Source organism: Scyliorhinus torazame, chromosome 3 (assembly GCF_047496885.1).
Source record: "Scyliorhinus torazame isolate Kashiwa2021f chromosome 3, sScyTor2.1, whole genome shotgun sequence".
NCBI classification, from domain to species: domain Eukaryota; kingdom Metazoa; phylum Chordata; class Chondrichthyes; order Carcharhiniformes; family Scyliorhinidae; genus Scyliorhinus; species Scyliorhinus torazame.
In genome coordinates, this window is record NC_092709.1 from 22248987 (window position 1) to 22267415 (window position 18429).

General features: G+C 46.7%; 1 protein-coding gene across 2 annotated transcripts in view; it reads right to left on the bottom strand.

Annotated features, from left to right (window-relative positions):
- ppp2cb (protein phosphatase 2, catalytic subunit, beta isozyme) overlaps positions 1–18429 on the bottom strand; it is a 40361-nt gene that overhangs the window by 15259 nt on the left and 6673 nt on the right. For both annotated transcript variants that reach the window (XM_072495396.1, XM_072495397.1), the window contains exons 2-3: positions 2499–2708; positions 2115–2288 (exon numbers count right to left, since the gene is read on the bottom strand). In XM_072495396.1, the coding sequence (XP_072351497.1) occupies positions 2115–2288; positions 2499–2708 (384 nt within the window). The remainder of the gene's footprint in view (positions 1–2114; positions 2289–2498; positions 2709–18429) is intronic.

An 18429-nucleotide genomic window follows, 5' to 3' on the forward strand; every position in this document is an offset into this window, starting at 1 on the left:
TAATCATCCTTTTTAAATCACTCCTGGATTTAAAGTATTTATGAGAACACAACACGCATAAGCAAGATCAAGGAAAAGTCAAGCTTTCAGGTTGATTTATTCACTCAAATGAAAATGGGAGCTCGGCACTGTCTCTGGAGGCAACATAGAGGTCTAGATGATATTCAGGAGAACCTCTCGTTGAATCCTCTTGTGCACCTAAACCTACCAACTCGGGACATGGCACTGGTTATTTTATATCCACTACTTGAATGTCACCTCCCAAATCTGTGCCCCTCTTCATCACAATCCATACTAAAATGCCTTCCAGTTAGGATATCTACTTCCACCTCTATAATATTGCTTTCTTCTGCTCATATGCTGCCGAAACCCTCACCCCAATTCAAATGCTCCATTATCTGCCGTCCAATTTTTGAACTCTGCAAAAAAACTTTGATGTCCATATCCTATGTGATACCAAATTCTGCTGACTCATCAGTACCCGAACAGGTGCTGGAGTGTGGCGACTAGGGGCTTTTCGCAGTAACTTCAGTGCAATGTTAATGTATGCCTATTTGTGACAATAAAGATTATTACCTTGCAACCCACATTGCCTCAATTTAAAAATTCATATCCAAGTGTTTAAGTTTAAATCCCTTTACGGCATGGTAGCACAGCGGTTAGCACTGTTGTTCCACAGTGCCAGTGTCCCAGGTTCGATTCTTGCTTGGGTGGCTGTGCAGAGTCTGCACGTTTTCCCCGTGTCTGTGTGGGTTTCCTCCGGGTGCTCCGGTTTCCTCCCACAGTCCAAAGATGGACAGGTTAGGTGGATTGATCATTCTAAATTGCCCTCAAGGGTCCCAAAAAAGAGAGAGGTGGTGTTACTGGGTTACCGGGATAAGATGGTGTGGGCTCAGGTGGGGTTCTCTTTCCAAGGGCCGGTGCAGACTTGATAGGCCGAATGGTCTCCTCTGCACTGTAAATTCTATGATTTATTGTCCCTCTCTGTAATAGCCAATGACCATGATCCCCACCCCTCCCTAGCACTCCCTCCTTCAGAGACATTGTCTCCTGTGTAACCTCCTCATTGATGGTCACATCCTCAGCTGTGTAGGCCCACGCTCTGGAATTCCCTCCCTAAATCTCTCCTTCCTTCTTCTAAAAGGACAGTACTTAAAACCCACCCCTTTACAGTACTTTTGTCGGATTAAGGCTCGACAACGTGCCTTAATCCGACTAATAATACTCCCTAAATCTGAATAAGGAATCCATGTGACAAATTCACCTGCTCCAAAGCAAACAAATGGCTCACAAGAACGGTTTTCTTGTAAAAGCAATCATTTGCTCAACCCCAAGGAATTAGTTACACTGTTAAGAGGGAGTCAAAGGGTATAGAGGGTAGCTGGAATGTGAAGCGGAGGTCACAGTCAGATCTGCCATGATTCTATTGAATGATGAAGCAGGCTCGAAGGGCTGAATGGCTTACTCCTGCTCCTAAATCATGTTTGCATATATATGGTTGTATTGCTTGATCATTAGATACAACAGAACAGTCAATAACTAGTAACTTTTAAAAATGGTTAGGCTAAAACATAGCATTTAACATTAAGAAGCATTTTTAAAAATAAATTTAGAGTACCCAATTCTTTTTTCCAATAAAGGGGCAATTTAGTGTGGCCAATCCACCTAACTTGCACATCTGTGTGCTGTGGGGGTGAGACCCACGCAGACACGGGGAGAATGTGCAAACTCCACACGGATAGTGACCCGGGGCCAGGATTGAACTTGTGTCCTCTGTGCCATTAGGCAGCAGTGCTAACCACTGTGCCACCCCAGTAAGAAGCATTTTAAAAGGTTGGTAAACCAGACATGTACTGAACTGGCTCCCAGTTAGTGAACCAGGACAGGAAGCATTTAACCTTTTTGCGGATTTCCAGACTCCCTTGTGAACGTATGCCAGTGGAATTATGCAGACGGAAACCTTTGTATTTGATATGCTATTGACAGTATGAGGAAGGCACATTGGGCAATCATAGCACCAAGCCAGAACACGGAGTAGGCTTGGTTTTGAATAGCAGGAATACTTAATTAAACCGTATGAAAAAGGGAAATAAATGAGAACACATTTTACTCACTTGACCATCTACTAAGGCTGTCAAAGGGAGATAGTCGAACAAATCTGTAAAGTACTTCCAAACACTGGCATTTCCATATTTTCTTAGGCATTCGTCGTAAAACCCATATACTTGTGTGATCTGTCTGCTTTCATGATTTCCTCGCAATATTGTGATACGTTCCCGATAACGAACCTGTGTTTAAAAAATGTATATATTTTTCAGCCATGTTCCCAGTTGATACATGTTAGAACAAGGTATAACTAAATCGGAGCAAGTTTTATTCATACTTTGAACAAATCTGTGGGACTTTGCCAGGTAAGCAATCTCTAGGGAAATATCACCAAAGTGCAAAGCGTATAACATAAGGCAGCCTACTCCAAGTATGGAAAGGAAACATCATACCTTTAATGCTACGAGTAATGTGACAGTTTCAACGGAGTAATAACCTCTGTCAACGTAATCTCCCATGAAAAGGTAATTGGTATCAGGGGATTTGCCCCCAATTCTGAACAGTTCCATGAGATCATGAAACTGCCCATGGACATCACCACACACTGTGACAGGACATCGCACCTCCTGTACATTCGACTCTTTTGTAAGAATTTCTTTAGCCTATAGAAGCAAAGAGAAGGAAATTTATTTTACTAAAGTTACTGAAAAATGAGTTATCAAAATCTTTTTAAAGACAATTATTATACCACACAAATAGTGCCCCCAGCATATCTCAAAGAATTTCAAACAAATGAGAACTTCCAGTGAGAACTTTGAAAAATATGCTCTATGTATTTAAATGGATAGAGACATTCCAATGAGAAATAAAAATTCCAAGGGAAAACCCACCATCCATGGCTAGTTGATAAGAGTCAGGTAGTATCAAACTTAAAGAAAAGCAAATAATTGCTTTTTGGGTGGCATGTCAGAAGATTGGACATAATATAAAAAACAGCACTAAAGATGAAGAGGAGGAAAAAAATTAAGAGTACAAGAGAAATCTAGCTGGAAATATAAAAACATTGTAAGAGTTTTTATAAAAGAGTTAAAGTGAGCATTGGTCCCATAGAAAGTGAGACTGGAGAACTAACAATGGAAAATAAAGAGACGGCAAATGAATTGAACAGGTATTCTGTATTGGTCTTCACTATAGGAGGATACTAATAACATCCCAGAAATAGCTGTGGAAGGAGGGAGGAACTCAAGAAAATTACAACCACCAGGGAAGTGGTACTGAGTAAATTGTTGGAGCTGTGGGCCGACGTCCCTGGGTGCTGATGGACTTCACCCTAGGGTCTTAAAAGAATGGCTAGTGAGATAGTTGATGCATTGTTTTAATTTTCCAAAATTCCCTAGATTTGGGGACGGTTCTATTAGATTGGAAAATAGCAAATGTAACTCCTTTATTCAGGAAGGGAGACCAGCAGGAAACTCCAGACCAGTTAGCTTAACTATTATTAAAGACGTTACAGCAAGGCACTTCGATAAATTCAAGGTAATCAGCCACAGTCAACAAGGTTTTATGAGTGGGAAATTATGTTTAATTAACTAAATGGAGTTCTTTGAAGTAACATGTGCTATGGATAAAGGGTAACCAGTGGATGTATTGTACTTATTTCCAGAAGGCAATTATTAAGGTGCCACATCAAAGGTTATTGGGAGAAATAAAAGCTTGTGATGTAAGGGGTAACATATTTGCACAGATAGAAGATTGGCGAGTTAACAAGAAACCGAGAGTAGGCAAAAATCGATCATTTTCTGAGAAAATTGGTGAACTAACAAGAAACAGCGAGTCAGCTTTTTACAATTTAGAGAAATTAATTGGAAGAAGGGACCAAAAGTATGATTGTTAAATTTGAGGAGGATACCACAACAAAGGAGAGTGGGAAAGTAACTGGAAACAATGGCTTAATAGGGAGATCGAGTCGTCCTGCTAACAGGACAAGACAGGGTAGATGCAGGGAAGATGTTACCAATGATGGGTGTGTCCAGAACCAGAGGTCACAGTCTGAGGATTCAGGGTAAACCATTTCGGATAGAGGTAAGGAGACATTTCTTCACACAAAGAGTGGTGAGCCTGTGGAATTCATTATCATAGCAAGTAGTTGATGCTAAAACTTTGAATATAGTCAAGGGGCGGCTGGATACGGCACTTGGCGAGAATGGGATCAAAGGCTATGGGGAGAAAGCAGGATTAGGCTATTGAATTGGATAATCAACCATGATCGTAATGAATGGCGGAGCAGGCTCGAAGGGCCAAAACGCCTGCTCCTACCTTCTATGTATCTATGTCTGAAGGCCAGGTCTGAGGCATTCAAGTCAGACGACCCTGACCTATACAAGGAATCCAGGTACTACCTCCGCAAAGTCATCCGGGATGCCTAGAGACAATATCAGGCCAAGCTCGAGTCACAGACCAACATTACAGACTCCCGTCGATTGTGGCAAGGCCTAAACAACATAACGAGCTATTAAGCAAAGTCAAGCAGAATCTCCAGCAACAGCGCGCCACTCCCCGGTGGACTCAATGCATTCTATTCTCGGTTCAAGCAGGAAACCATCAAATCATTGTCGACTATTCCAGCAGACCCCGGACACACCCGTACCCGCCGTCACAGCTTCCGAAGTCAGATCGTCCTTCCTGAAAGTGAACCCTTGGAAGGTGACGAGTCTGGACGGGGTCCCTGGTCTTGCACTCAGATCCGGCTTGGACCAGCTGGCAGATGTGTTCGTGGACATCTTCAACCTACGGGCAGCACGGTAGCACAGTGGTTAGCACGGTTACTTCACAGCGCCAGGGTCCCAGATTCGATTCTCGGCTTGGGTCACTGTCTGTGTGGAGTCTGCACAGTCTGCCCCTGTCTGCGTTGATTTCTTCCGGGTGCTCCGGTTTCCTCCCACAGTCCAAAGATGTGCAGGGTAGGTGGATTGGTCATGCAAAATTGCTCTTAAGTGTCCAAAAAGGTTAGGGGGTGTTACTGGGTTACGGAGATAAGGTAGAGGTGTGGGGCTTAAGTGGGGTGCTCTTTACAAGGGCCGATGCAGACTTGATGGGCTGATTGGCCTCCTTCTGCACTGTAAATTCTATGGCCGGGATTCTCTGAAACCCCAGCCAAGTGTTGATGCCGGCGTCAAAACCGGCGCGAGCGACGCCGGCATCAACGGGCCTCTAGGCCCAGGCATTCACCCCTTCCTAGGGGGCTAGAACAGCGCTGGAGTGCTGTCCGCTGCTCCGGCGCGCCACGACCGACGCATGTGCACCATGGCCGGCGCGGGTCCGTGCAATATGATGGAGCCCTACATGGGCCCGGATTGGAGGAACATAGGACCCCCCACCTCCAGGAATTAGCCCACCCACCGATCGGTAGCCCCCGATCGCGGGTCTGGCCACCATGGAGGACCCCCCGCCCCCTCCACCAGGAGGGCCCCCGCAGCCAGAACTCAGAGGTCCCGTCGGGTGGGACCATATGTAACCCATGTCGGCGGGACTTGGCAGGCACTCAGCCCGTTGAGCGTGGAGAATCGCTGGGGGCCCGACCAGCGCGGCGGCGACCGCACGGGCGCGATTGCCCGGCGTTGGAGCGTCGTGGCACGATTCTCGCGCCCCCCAGCGATTCTCCGACCCGCCGCGGGATTGGAGAATCCCGGCCTATGTTCTATGTTCTCTCCCTACTCTGCTACCAAGGTCCCCACCTGCTTCGAGAAGACCACCATCATTTCGGTGCCAAAGGAGAACCCAGCAATGTCCGGTGGCCCTGACATTGATCATAATGAAAGTGCTTTGAGAGGCTGGTCATGAGGCGCATCAACTCCATACTCCCAGAATGCCTCTACCCACTGTAATTCGCATACCACTGCAACCGTTCCCAGCAGAAGCCATCTCCCTGGCCCTACACTTCAACCCTGGTGCATCTCAACAACAAGGATTCCTACATCAGGCTCCTATTTATTGACTACAGCTCCGCCTTCAACACCATAATCCCAGCCAAGCTCATATCAAAGCTCCAAAACCTAGGATTTAGCTCCTCACTCTGCAACTGGATCCTCAACATTCAGACCCATAGACCACAATCAGTAAGAATAAACAATAACATCTCCTCCACCATAATCCTCAATTCCGGGGCCCTGCATGCTGCGTACTTAGCCGCCTACAACACTCCCTGTGCACAGACGACTGTGTGGCAAAATTTGGCTCCAACTCCATCTACAAGTTTGCTGAAGACACGACCATAGTGGGTCGGATCTTGAACAATGCTGAGTCAGAATACAGAAACGAGATAGAGAACCTAGTGGAGTGCTGCAACGACAACAATCTCTCCCTCAATGCCAGCAAAACTAAAGAGCTGGTAATTGACTTCAGGAACACACCCGTGTCTCATCAACGGGGCAGAGGTGGAGATGGCCTCCAGCTTAACATTCCTAGGTGTGCACATCACCAAAAATCTGTCCTGGTCCACCATGTTGACACTACGATCAAGAAAGCACATCAGCGCCTGTACTTCCTCAGGAAATGAAGGAAATTTGGCCTGTCCACATTGACTCTCACCAATTTTTACATATGTACCATAGAAAGCATCCTATCTGGCTGCATCAAAGCCTGGTATGGCAACTGCTCAGCCCAAGACCACAAGAAACGTCAGAGAGTCGTGAACACCGCCCAGTCCATCACACAAACCCACCTCCATCCATTGACTAGCTACACCTCCCGCTGCCTTGGGAAAGCGGGGACCATAATCAAAGACCCCTCCCACCTGGCTTACTCACTCTTCCAACTTCTTCCATCGGGCAGGGGATACAAAAGTCCGAGAACACGCAAAGATTAAAAAACAGCTTCTTCCCCACTGTTACCAGACTCTTAAACGACCCGCTTATGGACTGACTACTACACTCCTGTATGCTTCACCCGATGTCTATGTATTTACATTGCGTACCTGGTGTTGCCCTTTTACGTATTTTCTTTTCTTTTCATGTACTTAATGATCTGTTGAGCTGCTCGCAGAAAAATACTTTTTACTGTACATGTGCATGTGCATGTGACAGTAAACCAATCCAAGTTGTGAAGACGACTACAAAGGTATATAGATAGGTTAAATAAATGGGCAAAAACTTTGCAAATGTAAAATCGGATATTTTGGTGGGAAGAATAAAAAGATCTAAAGAGTGAAATCACAAAACTATGATGCAGAGGAATCTGTGTCCTAGTGCATGAATCGCAGAAGGTTAGTATGAATGTTATCATTAATTATGAGGGGAATTGAATACAAAAGTAGAGATTATGCTTCAGTTATACATGGCATTGGTGTTCAGTACTGGTCTCCTTATTTAAGGAATGATGTAAATACAGAAGCAGCAGTTCAGGAAAGGTTTACTAGACTAATACCCGGAATGGAGGATTATCTCATAAGGGAAGATTGGACAGGTTAGGCCTGCATCAGCTTGAGTTTGGAACAATATGGGGTGACTTGATTAAAAAGATACTGAGGGGTCTTGACAAGGTGGGTAAGGAGAGAATGTTTCATTTTGTGGGAGAATCTACAACTAGGGGGTCACTGTTTAAAATAAGGGATCACCCATTCAGGACAGAGACTAGGAGAATTCTTTTCTCTCAAAGAGTCACAAGTCTTTGGAATTCTCATCCTCAAAAGGCAATGGAAACAGAGTCTCTGATTTTTTTTTTGAAAAGGAGGGCTAGATAGATTCTTGATTAACAACAAAGTGAAAGGACCCGCCGTTGGATATTCTTTTTCGGCGGTGTCGGTGTTCCCCCCCCCCACCCCCCGATCTTTTTCGGCCTCTAGGGCTGGTGGGACGGGCGCCAAACCAAACCGGTGAAAAACCTTATGGGAGTGTCGGGCAGCCGGAGCGGAGATATCGAGCCCGGAGTGCGGGGCAGTTGGAGCTGGGGGGGCAGAGTCTGAGGCACGAGTCGGCAGCCCCAAATCCAGGACACGTGGCAGCGGAAACGGTGGCAGAGGGTGAGGCAGCTAGAGCAGCAGGACTGAAGCCAAAGTGTGGAGCAGCAGACTGTGAAGCAGCTGGAGCAGTGAGACTGAGGTCAGTGCTTGAAGCAACTGGAGCGGCAGGGCAGGGCTCAGAACACAAGGCAGACGGAGCAGCGGGGCTTGGTCCAGAGCACGAGGCAGCCAAAGTGGTGGTGGTAAGTCCAGAACACGAGGTAGCCAAAGGCAACATGTAGAGGGGTCGTCACACTTTGGGTGGCTCCTACTTGAGGCGTGTTTTTGTTTTGTTTTGGAAATTTTTAATGCCCAGTCCTGGGAGAAATTCATGAAGGACTTAGAACTGGTAAAGAGGCGAAAGATGTCCAAAAATCAGAGGAAGAAGCAGTGAGGAAGGGAGAGAATGAGAGCTCGCCGTCGAGCGCGAAGACCAGCCCGGGGGCTGACAAGAGGGCGGAGGCCGGGCCGCTGGGTGGAGCCGCACTGCTTACAGCAAAGAAGATGGCTGAGGTGGTGTCTCTAGAGCTCGAAAAGCAGTTTGCCAAGCATATGGAGGTGATGAGAAAGGAGATGGCAGTGGCGCTGAAGGCGTTGGTAGAGGAGGCAATTGCCCCGGTGAAGGTAGCTGTTGCAAAGGCGTCAGGTGAGGTAAAGGAACAGAGTGAGAAGATGAAGGGAGTGGAGGAGGCTATGTCGCGGCATAGTGATCAGCTCACCTCGATGGGAGATGAGCTGTAGAGGGTGGTTGAGGCCAATAAGGGGCTCTGAGGAAAGCTGGAGGATATGGAGAACCGCTCAAGAGGACAAAATTTAAGGATCGTGGGCCTGCTCGAGGGGGGCGGAGGGCACGTAACCGGCAGAACTGATGGGAGATCCTCTCGGTACGAATTGGACCGAGCTCATCGATCGCTGACGCCTAAGCCTAAGTTAAATGAGCTGCAAAGGGCAGTGATTATCTATTTTCACAGATATCACATGAAGGAGAAGGGACTGAACTGGGCAAAGAAGGAGTGGGAGGTGCAATGGGCTGGTGCCAAGGTTCGTATCTATCAGGACTTGATGGTGCAACTGGCAAAGCGGCTTTCAGCCGAGTGAAGGCGGCATTGTACGACAGTGGAGTGCGGTTTGGAGTGGTGTATTCAGCAAAGATAAGGGTGACCTACAACTCCAGAGACTTTTGTTTTGGAACAGTGGAGGCGGCGAAGGCATTTATGAAGACAGAAGGCTTGGGACGGAAGTACAGAGTGGGAAAATATATGTATGTAACTTTGAATAATGTTCCTACTTCTTACTGTTATGGAGGTTAAATATTTTTGTTGCTGTTCTTTGCAGCAACGTTTTTTAATGAAAAGTATATGTCTGATTGTTTTCTCTTCCTGGGACTGGGTGAGAGGGGAGGAAAGGCCTGAGCAGGGTCCCTTGCACTAGTTAACTTAAGTCGGCTAGTGAACGGAGGTGTTGTGGGGGGAGGGGCTGCAGACATTGGAGCCTGGTGAGCAGGTTTCAATTGGCCTAGGAGGTGAGAAAAGGGAGGGGATCGACACTGGTTTCTTCGAGAGGGAGTGTTGGGGAGAGATCCTGGGAGTGGGGGGGTCGATGTCAACAATGGATCAGGATGGGTCAGGCTCAGTGGGTAGGGCCCGAAATTATGATGATGGTGGATAAGGAGGGAGGAGGAAAGAGGATAGTTATGTGGAACGTGAGGGGGTTGGGAGGCCCAGTGAAGAGGTTGAGGGTGCTTGCGCATTTGAAAAGTTTGAAAGCAGATGTGGCGATGCTGCAGGAGACTCACTTGAGGGTGAAGGGTCAGGGAGGCTTAGAAAGGACTGGGTTAGCCAGGTGTTTCACTCAGGATTTGATAGTAGGGCGCGGGGGTTTGCGGTTCTGATGAATAAAAGAGCGAAATTCCAAATGGAGAAAGTTGTGGCAGATCAGGGAGGTAGGTATGTAATAGTGACAGGGGCATTGGTCAGTGGGTATGGTCCCAACTGGGATGATGCACGGTTTGTAAAGAAGGTGTGTGGGACCATCCCCGACTTAGATTCACATGAATTGATAGTGGGTGGAGACTGGAACATGGTGCAGCAGCCAAAATTGGACAGGTTACAACTGCGATCGCTTACCCAGTCAGGGGGAGCGAAGGCATTGGCTGGGCTAATGGTGGAAATGGGAGGAGTGGACTCTTGGAGGTTCTTGCACCTGGGGGAGCGGGAGTATTCCTTCTTCTCTTCAGTTCACAAGATTGGATTGGATTTGTTTATTGTCACGTGTACTGAGGTACAGTGAAAAGTATTTTTCTGCGAGCTGCTCAACAGATCATTAAGTACATGGGAAGGAAAGGGAATAGAAAAAAAATACATAAAAGATTCGAACGAGTACAAGTTAAGTAAAAAGTGGATCTGTTGGGGAGAGCTTGCAGAGAGTCGCCTCGCTCCGGCGCCATTTTGGAAGAGGCAAAAACACCTATTCGCGGATAAATTTTTTCGTGGTGGGGGAGTAGCTGTTGGCCGGGGTCAAGGGGTCGGAATATTCGGCAATTGCGATATCGGATCATGTGCCACACTGATTTGATATGGTGTTGGAGAAGGGAATAGTGCAGAAGCGAAGGTGGAGATTGGATGTGGGGCTGTTGGGGGACTGAAGGTTTTGTGATAAGATTGGAAAAGTGATTGAAGAATATGTGCGGTTGAATTGTAAAGGTGAGGTCTCACAGGCAGTGGTATGGGAAGCTTTGAAGGCAGGGGGGTGGGAGAGGTGATATCGTTAAAGGCAAAAGGTGGATAAGGGGGACAAGATGGAGCGACAAAGGTGAATAGATGAGATGTTGGAAGTGGACAGGAGGTATTCCGAAGATGTGGATCCAACACTGTTGGAAAAGGGGAAGCAGTTGCAGGTGAATTTTGACCAACTGTCCACAAGGAAGGTGGTGCGCCAATTGAGGCAGGCGAAGAGAGCGGCCTTTGAGTATGGAGAGAAGGCGGGACGCATGCTGGCAGGTCAAATTCGGAGGGAGGTGGCGGAAAGGGAAATTGTTCAGGTTCAGGATAGGACAGGGAAGTTGGTGGTGGCTCCGGACAAGATTAATCAGGTTTTTGAGGAGTTCTACGAGAGGTTGTATAGGTCGGAACCACTGGGGAAGGATTGGGGAATGCAGGAATTCCTGGATGGTTTGGAATATCCAAGGCTGGGGGAGGAGGATAGGACCACAGTGGAGGGGGTGATAGGGGAGCAGGAGATAAAGGATGCGATTGGGAGAATGCAGGGCAGGATGGGTTTCCGGTGGAGTACTATAAAAAATTTAGGGATAAGCTGGCGCCGCAGATGGTGGGGATGTTTGAGGAGGCGATAGGGAAGGGGGGTGTTGCCTCAGACTTGAGGCAGGCATCGACCTCCTTGTTGCTCAAGAAGGATAAGGATCCGACAGAGTGTGACTCGTATCAACCCATATCACTCTTGAATGTAGATGCAAAAGGTGTTAGCGGGTAGGCTGGAGGAGTGCTTCCCGAAGGTGGTAAGGGAAGATCAGACGGGATTTGTAAGAGGGAGGCAGCTTTTTTCAAACATTAGGAGGGTTCTGAATGTAGTTATGGCACAGTCGGAAGGGAGGGAGACAGAGGTAGTAGTGGCGCTGTACATCGAGAAGGCATTTGATCGGATAGTGGAGGTCTTAGATTGGGTAACATGACATTACAGGGAGACGGGGGCAAGTGTCCGCACGAATAATATGAATTCTGAGTATTTTGCTCGACATCGAGAGACCAGGCAGGGGTGTCCCATGTCCACCCTGTTGTTTGCGCTTGCGATCGAGCCTTTGGCCATCACGTTGAGAAGTTTGGGGGCGTGGAGGGGATGGGGGGGGTGGGGGGGGATGGAGCATAGGATATTTTTGTACGTAGACTACTTGCTATTGTATGTGTCAGAACTAAGTGCGTTGATGGGTGGTATAATGAAGCTGCTTCGAGTGTTTGGGTCTTTCTCGGGGTATAAACTACATTTGGACAAAAGTGACTATTTTGTGGTGTCCCGGCCCGGGGGGGGGGGGGGGGGGGGGGTGCTGCCATTCCGCAGGGCAGTAACCCACTTTAGATATCTGGGGCGCAGGTGACACAAAATTGGGGGGAGCTCTATAGATATAACATCACTAGTTTGGTGGGGAGGGTGAAAGCGGATTTGGCAAGATGGGATTGTCTTCCTCTTATCGCTGGCAGGTCAGGTGCAGGTAGTTAAGATGAATGTATTCCTGTGGTTTTTGTTCATTTTTCAGTGCCTGACGATCTTTTTACCAAACACATTTTCTAAGGAAGTAGAAAAGATAATTACCTTGTTTATTTGGAGCGGGGGGGAAAGGAGAGAGGGTGGCTAAGATAAGGAAGGTGCCGTCAGGGGGGTTGGGTCACCCGAATCTACTGTATTATTACTGGGCGGCGAATACCGAAAAGGTGCGGGGGATACCCAGTGGGTTAGAATGGAGGTGAGCCGATGCAGGGGTTCGGGGTTGAGAGTGTTGGCAACAGTGCCGCTCCAGGTGGACCCAGGGAAATACTCTGAGTCCAGTGATAGTGGTGACGCTCAGGATCTGGAGGCAGTTGCACCAGCACTTTATGTTGTGGCCGGGGTCAAGGGAAATGCCGATTCGAGGGAATCATAGATTTGAACCTGGGAGGTGGGATGGGAATTTTCAGAGATGGGAGGAGAGGGGAGTTAGGGTATTAAAGGATTTGTTTCTGGGAGGCCGGTTTGCGAAGTTGGAGGAGAAATATGGGTTGGGGCAAGGGGAGATGTTTAGATATATGCAGGTCCGAAATATTGCAAGGAAGGAGGTACAGAGCTTTCCGATTGCACCGGTCCCCATACTGTTGGATGAGATATTGACAGCAGAGGGATTGGAAGAAGGGCTGGTGGCGGCGATTTATGGGGTTATTCTGGGAGAATATAAAGTATCATTGATGGGATTCAGGCAAAGTGGGAGGAAGAGTTGGGGGAGGGCATGGAGGAGGGGTTGTGGTGTGAGGTGCTTCAGAGGGTGAATGCCTCAACTTTGTGCGCGAGGTTAGGGCTGATTCAGTTGAAGGTGGTATATAGGGCGCACCTCACAAGGGCAAGGATGAGTCGACTTTTTGAGGGGGAGGAGGATGTTTGTGAACGATGTGGGGGAGCCCCCCCCCGCAAATCACGTTCATATGTTTTGGTCCTGTCCAAAACTGGAGGGGTATTGGAGGGAGGTCTTCAGAATTCTCAGCTGGTACGGGAATTGAACCCACTCTGCTGGCCTTGTTCTACATCACAAACCAGCCATCTAGCATACTGAGCTAAACCAGGTCTTTAGAATAATCTCAAGGGTGGTGCATGTGAGACTCGAATCAGGCCCCCAAGAAGCCATATTCAGGGTGTCAGATCGGCCTGGGTTGGAAGTGGGTGCGGAGACAGATGTCTTAACCTTCACCTCTCTGATTGCCCAGATTGCCCAAAGGCAGATTCTGTTGGGGTGGAGGTTGGCTTCTCCACTGTGTGCCTCGGCATGGCGGGAGTCCTGCTGGATTTCCTAACACTCGAGAAAGTAAATTTCGAATTGAGGGGGAGGATGGAAGGATTCTGCAACTCATGGGCCTTGTTCATCATGCATTTTCACAAATTGGATGACATCGAACATTGTTGGGGGGGGGGGGGGGTTGGAATGTATAAATTAATGATTATTCTTTTTCATTGGTGTTTTGTATTCAAGATGTTGGGAGCTGTTTGAGGGTGGGTGGGATGAAGAGGATTGTTGGCTAGGGGATTGCCATTGTATTTGTTGTCATTGTTAATTATTTGTTCTTGTAAATATGAAAAAGAATAAAAATATTAATTTTTTAAAAACCACAGGGTGAAAAGTTACTGGGGGTAGTTGGTATTGTGGAGTTGAAGATGGTGATGATGATATCAACCATGATTTTATTGAATGTCGGCAGAGCAGGCTCGAGGGGCCGTTTCGACTACTCCCGCTCCTAATTGATATACATGTATTTCAACTTTTGAGAAAACATACAACCTTTTCATAAAAGGAAAAATCCAGTTACTGGTGGCATGAGAATATATTCACTTTTTAGCACTCGGGAGTATAGCTGACATGAATGACAAAAATAAAGCCTTTTCATCCAATATGAGCTACAGTTAACAAAAACAATGCTTTGATAATTCAATGTATTAATTTCTCCAATAAATTGCCAGATTAAATTTCAACAATCCCATTTAACTGCTACAAATCAGCAGTGGAAAACAAATAGCCATTTTGGAACCTGCACTAGATTATAAAAACAATTTGGGGATATAGTACATTCTTGTTACCACCTTCATGATAGTGTTACACAAGGGTGCAATTAAGAGTTTTGCAAGGGTTCGCAAGTGTGCTAGTCTCTTCTGGGCAGCTCCCCAAGGCAACACAACAGGGAAGCATGGCAGCACAAGTGGATAGCACTGTGGCTTCACAGCACCAGGGTCCCAGGTTAGAGTCCCCGCTGGGTCACTGTCTGTGCGGAGTCTGCACGTTCTCCCAGTGTCTGCGTGGGTTTGCTCCGGGTGCTCCGGTTTCCTCCCACAGTCCAAAGACGTGCAGGTTAGGTGGATTGGCCATGATAAATTGCCCTTAGTGACCAAAAAAAAGGTTAGGAGTGGTTATTGGGTTAGGGTGGAAGTGAGGGCTTAAGTGGGTCGGTGCAGACTCGAAGGGCCGAATGGCCTCCTTCTGTACTGTATGTTCTATAAAGGACAGGAGAAGGGTGTGGTGTGGAAAAGAGGATGCAAGTGAACATGCTCCTTCCTTTTTTTTATTTCTGAAAATAGACAGCCTGTGGCTTCGAGGGGAAACATTGCAACTCACTGATGGTTTAGGTTGATGGGTGCTCTACCCTATTTTGTAAGACAGATATAGATGAGTGGCACCATTTTCACTCATCCACAAAAACCTAACTGTGTCCAGCCATTTATTACATAACATAGATTAATGTTCTTTCCTACATTACTCTATTACATACGATCATCCAGCCAGAAAATATCCCTTCCATTAGACCTAAATTAGACGTTTACTGGTGAACTTGTGCCCTAGTCCTGTTATCACAGTTAGTTTAAAATAATATCCTTGGTTAAACATCCTTATCGGAAATGATTGGGGCTGAATGTGTATCGGATTTTGAATATAATGCCTGCACACCCGCAGCGCACTGGAAACTGCATATTGCCCGGGAACCTTCCCAGAGCCTTGTGGGATTTCTCACTCGTGATGTCACGTTGGCTCTCGAAAAAAAAAAAAAAAGATGCTCAACCTTGTACTGGTTAGCATTTAAACCAAGGTCACCTCTCAAGGCTGAAATGGCGAGTATTGGAATTCAAAGGAGTTGTCATGAACAACTTGGTAGGGAAGACTTGATGGGCTAAATACTGGTGCATACTTCTAGCAGTCCAAGTTGCTCCAATCTTTGCGCAGTTGTTGGGACTCGAGACATAACAGACCAAAGGGATTCCATCCCAGCATCCTAAATAGGATCCTGAGCTGAAAGGCCGGTGTCTAAATCACTGTGCTACGTATTTACAAACATAATGACCTGAACATATATTGCCCATACATCACTCAGATTTCAATGAAACGTCATGGTGTGAAATTTTGTATTATGCTCGCATACTAGGGTAAAATACTTGCAATCACAGAGACAATTTGCCCCTGAATGACATCAGTTAACTGCATTTAGATTGCATGTAAAGCTCTTGCTGGTATTCACAGGGACAGGAGCATTTTGAGGTTCTGGAGTAAGAACACTGAACTCTTAATGGATCAGCTGAATAAAGCATTGAGCAGCAGACAGTGCTGTCAGACTGCTTGCCTGACATCCAGCTTTAGATGAACTACAATTTTCTACAGCTAAATAGTTGTTAAAACAAACCCATTTTTCTTTGTTCTGTTATGGGCCAGGGTTTAGAGAACCCCGAAGTGTATCATGGAGTTCACCTGACCCACAACTTTTAATAGATTGTGGTTATGGGGAACACACGGGCTTACTCTGCAGGGGTGATGGAAACAGAAATCTACAGTACTTTTAAATTAAAACAATGTTTATTTATGAAACCAGTTAACACTTTATAAACCCACAGGAAACATCTTAACTACTTTCAACACCAATAAATCCCCAAAGAATACAGTACTCGACAGATAACCTTTAATAAATTCCCAAACAACATCCAGAAAAATACACCTTTTTAACACAGAGACCAGGTTTAAATTCACGATTGAGAGCAGTCAGCACTTTGAAATCACCCAATTGATTTGGAGACAGTCCTTAGTTTGCAGAGAGATCCTTGTGCAGCTCCTTGCTTTGCCTGCAGCTATCCAGCTCTCAATACAAAAACTAACCACACCCTGTAGCAAACAGCCTAAAACGAAAGTAAAGCAGACAGACAGCCCAGCTCCACCCATTCTGACATCACTGCAGCTCTCTAATAAACCCCCATTTCTTAAAGGTACACCCACTACAGCTATTCGATAAACCCCCATTTCTTAAAAGGTACTCTCACATGACAGTTCCAAAACAGAAATTCATACCCGTGCTCCCAATTTCTACTAATCACCATGAGCGTTAGGCTGAACAAAATAGCTTACAACCAACCTTCATATTGGTCATTTGGCTGAGCCTCCATCCCCAAATCCACTTTGTTACAAAGACCACCTCAATAAACATCATCCACACCTAACTTAGCGTATCTGCTGCTCAAACCCGCAATAGCCACCTCCAGATTTGATTATTCTAATATTCTCTTGGCAGGTCTCCCATCATTTGCCCTTAATAATAATCTTTATTATTGTCACAAGTAGGCTTACATGAACACTGCAATACTGTGAAAAGCCCCTAGTCGCCACATTTCGGCACCTGTTCGGGTACGCTAAGGGAACATTCAGATTATCCAATTCACCTAACAAGCTGGTCTTTCGGGACCTGTGGGAGGAAACCCACGCAGACACGGGGAGAACGTGCAGACTCCGCACAGACAGTGACCCAAGCCGGAATTGAGCCTGGGACCCTGACACTGAAGCAACAGTTAACCATTGTGCTACCGTGCCGCTTAGTAACCTTAAGACTATCAAAAATTATATTGCCCAGTTCTTACCCACTACTTCCATCCTAGTAGACTTCAATTTGGTCCCCATAACCTTTAATTTAAAATCCTTGAGTTTAAACCCCTTTTGAGCTCCAATCAAAAGGTGGTGGAGGACACCAAGAGCGAATTCCTCAATTCCCACACTCCCAAGTACAGAAACAGTAAATTTACCTGATAACATGAAGTTAACCCCTCCTGGACAATCCAGGTCTTACTCTCTTGTGGCACGGTTGCCAGGTCAGCCATTAGCTCACCCAAGTGATGTTTCATGTGGGAGCTTATACAGAGAGTGTTGGCACTCCACTTGAACTCTGTGAATTAAGCCTAATCTATAATCCAGTCCTCACCAAATCCGCTGACATAGTTATCCAGGAATCATTGGCATGTATAAGAATCGGGTGCTCTGGTCAACCTTTCCAGTTACTAGTCCTGAGGCATGGGGGTCAATTAGTAATTTTAACCCCAAACAAACAAAATATTCTATAGACCTCAAAACTTTTACCAATTCTATTTAAGGTCCATCAATCTGTTCTCTCCAGTCTTCTTCTTGCGCAGTCCCTCAGGGTCGAGGATGACTTGCTTTCACTGCAGTGAGGTGGGTTGTACAGTGGCTGAATAGTCCAATCCTGGATCTGCAGACATTGCCACAGGTTTGGCAAGTGGTGTTTGATGAGGTTGGTGGGTGGGACGCTCTGAATTCTACACTCTCTTGTTACTATTTATGCTTGACCTCCCAAGTCCTCCACCCTGCGTCACTCGAGGTGATTGGTGCCTTCGCAGATGCTTCTTCTCCACTTTGTGCGTTCTAAAGCAAGTGATTCCCACATGTCAATGGGGATGTTGCATTTATTTAGGGAGGCTTCCAGAGTGTCTTTGTAGCGTTTCCCCTGACCTCCTAGCAAACGCTTCTCATTGCAGAGGTCAGAGTATAGCATCCGGAGTCTTGGGTCAGACATGCGGGTAATGTGGCCTGCCCATCGCAGCTGGTCGAGCGTAATGGGGATATTGCCTGGGAGAGGATGATCACTTTGACATACCCACTCACTTGGATAGACCTATCCTGCCAGTGGATTTGCTGGGTGATAGCTCTCCAGGGATTTGAGGTATCTGCAGTACATTGTCCAAGTTTCTGATGCATAGAGGACGGGGATCATGGCTACTCTGGAGACCATGAGCTTGGTGCTGGATTTGAGGTCTTGGTCTTTGGACACTCTGTTCCTCCGAAGACTGCACTGGCACGTTGGAGTCAATGCTGGATTTCA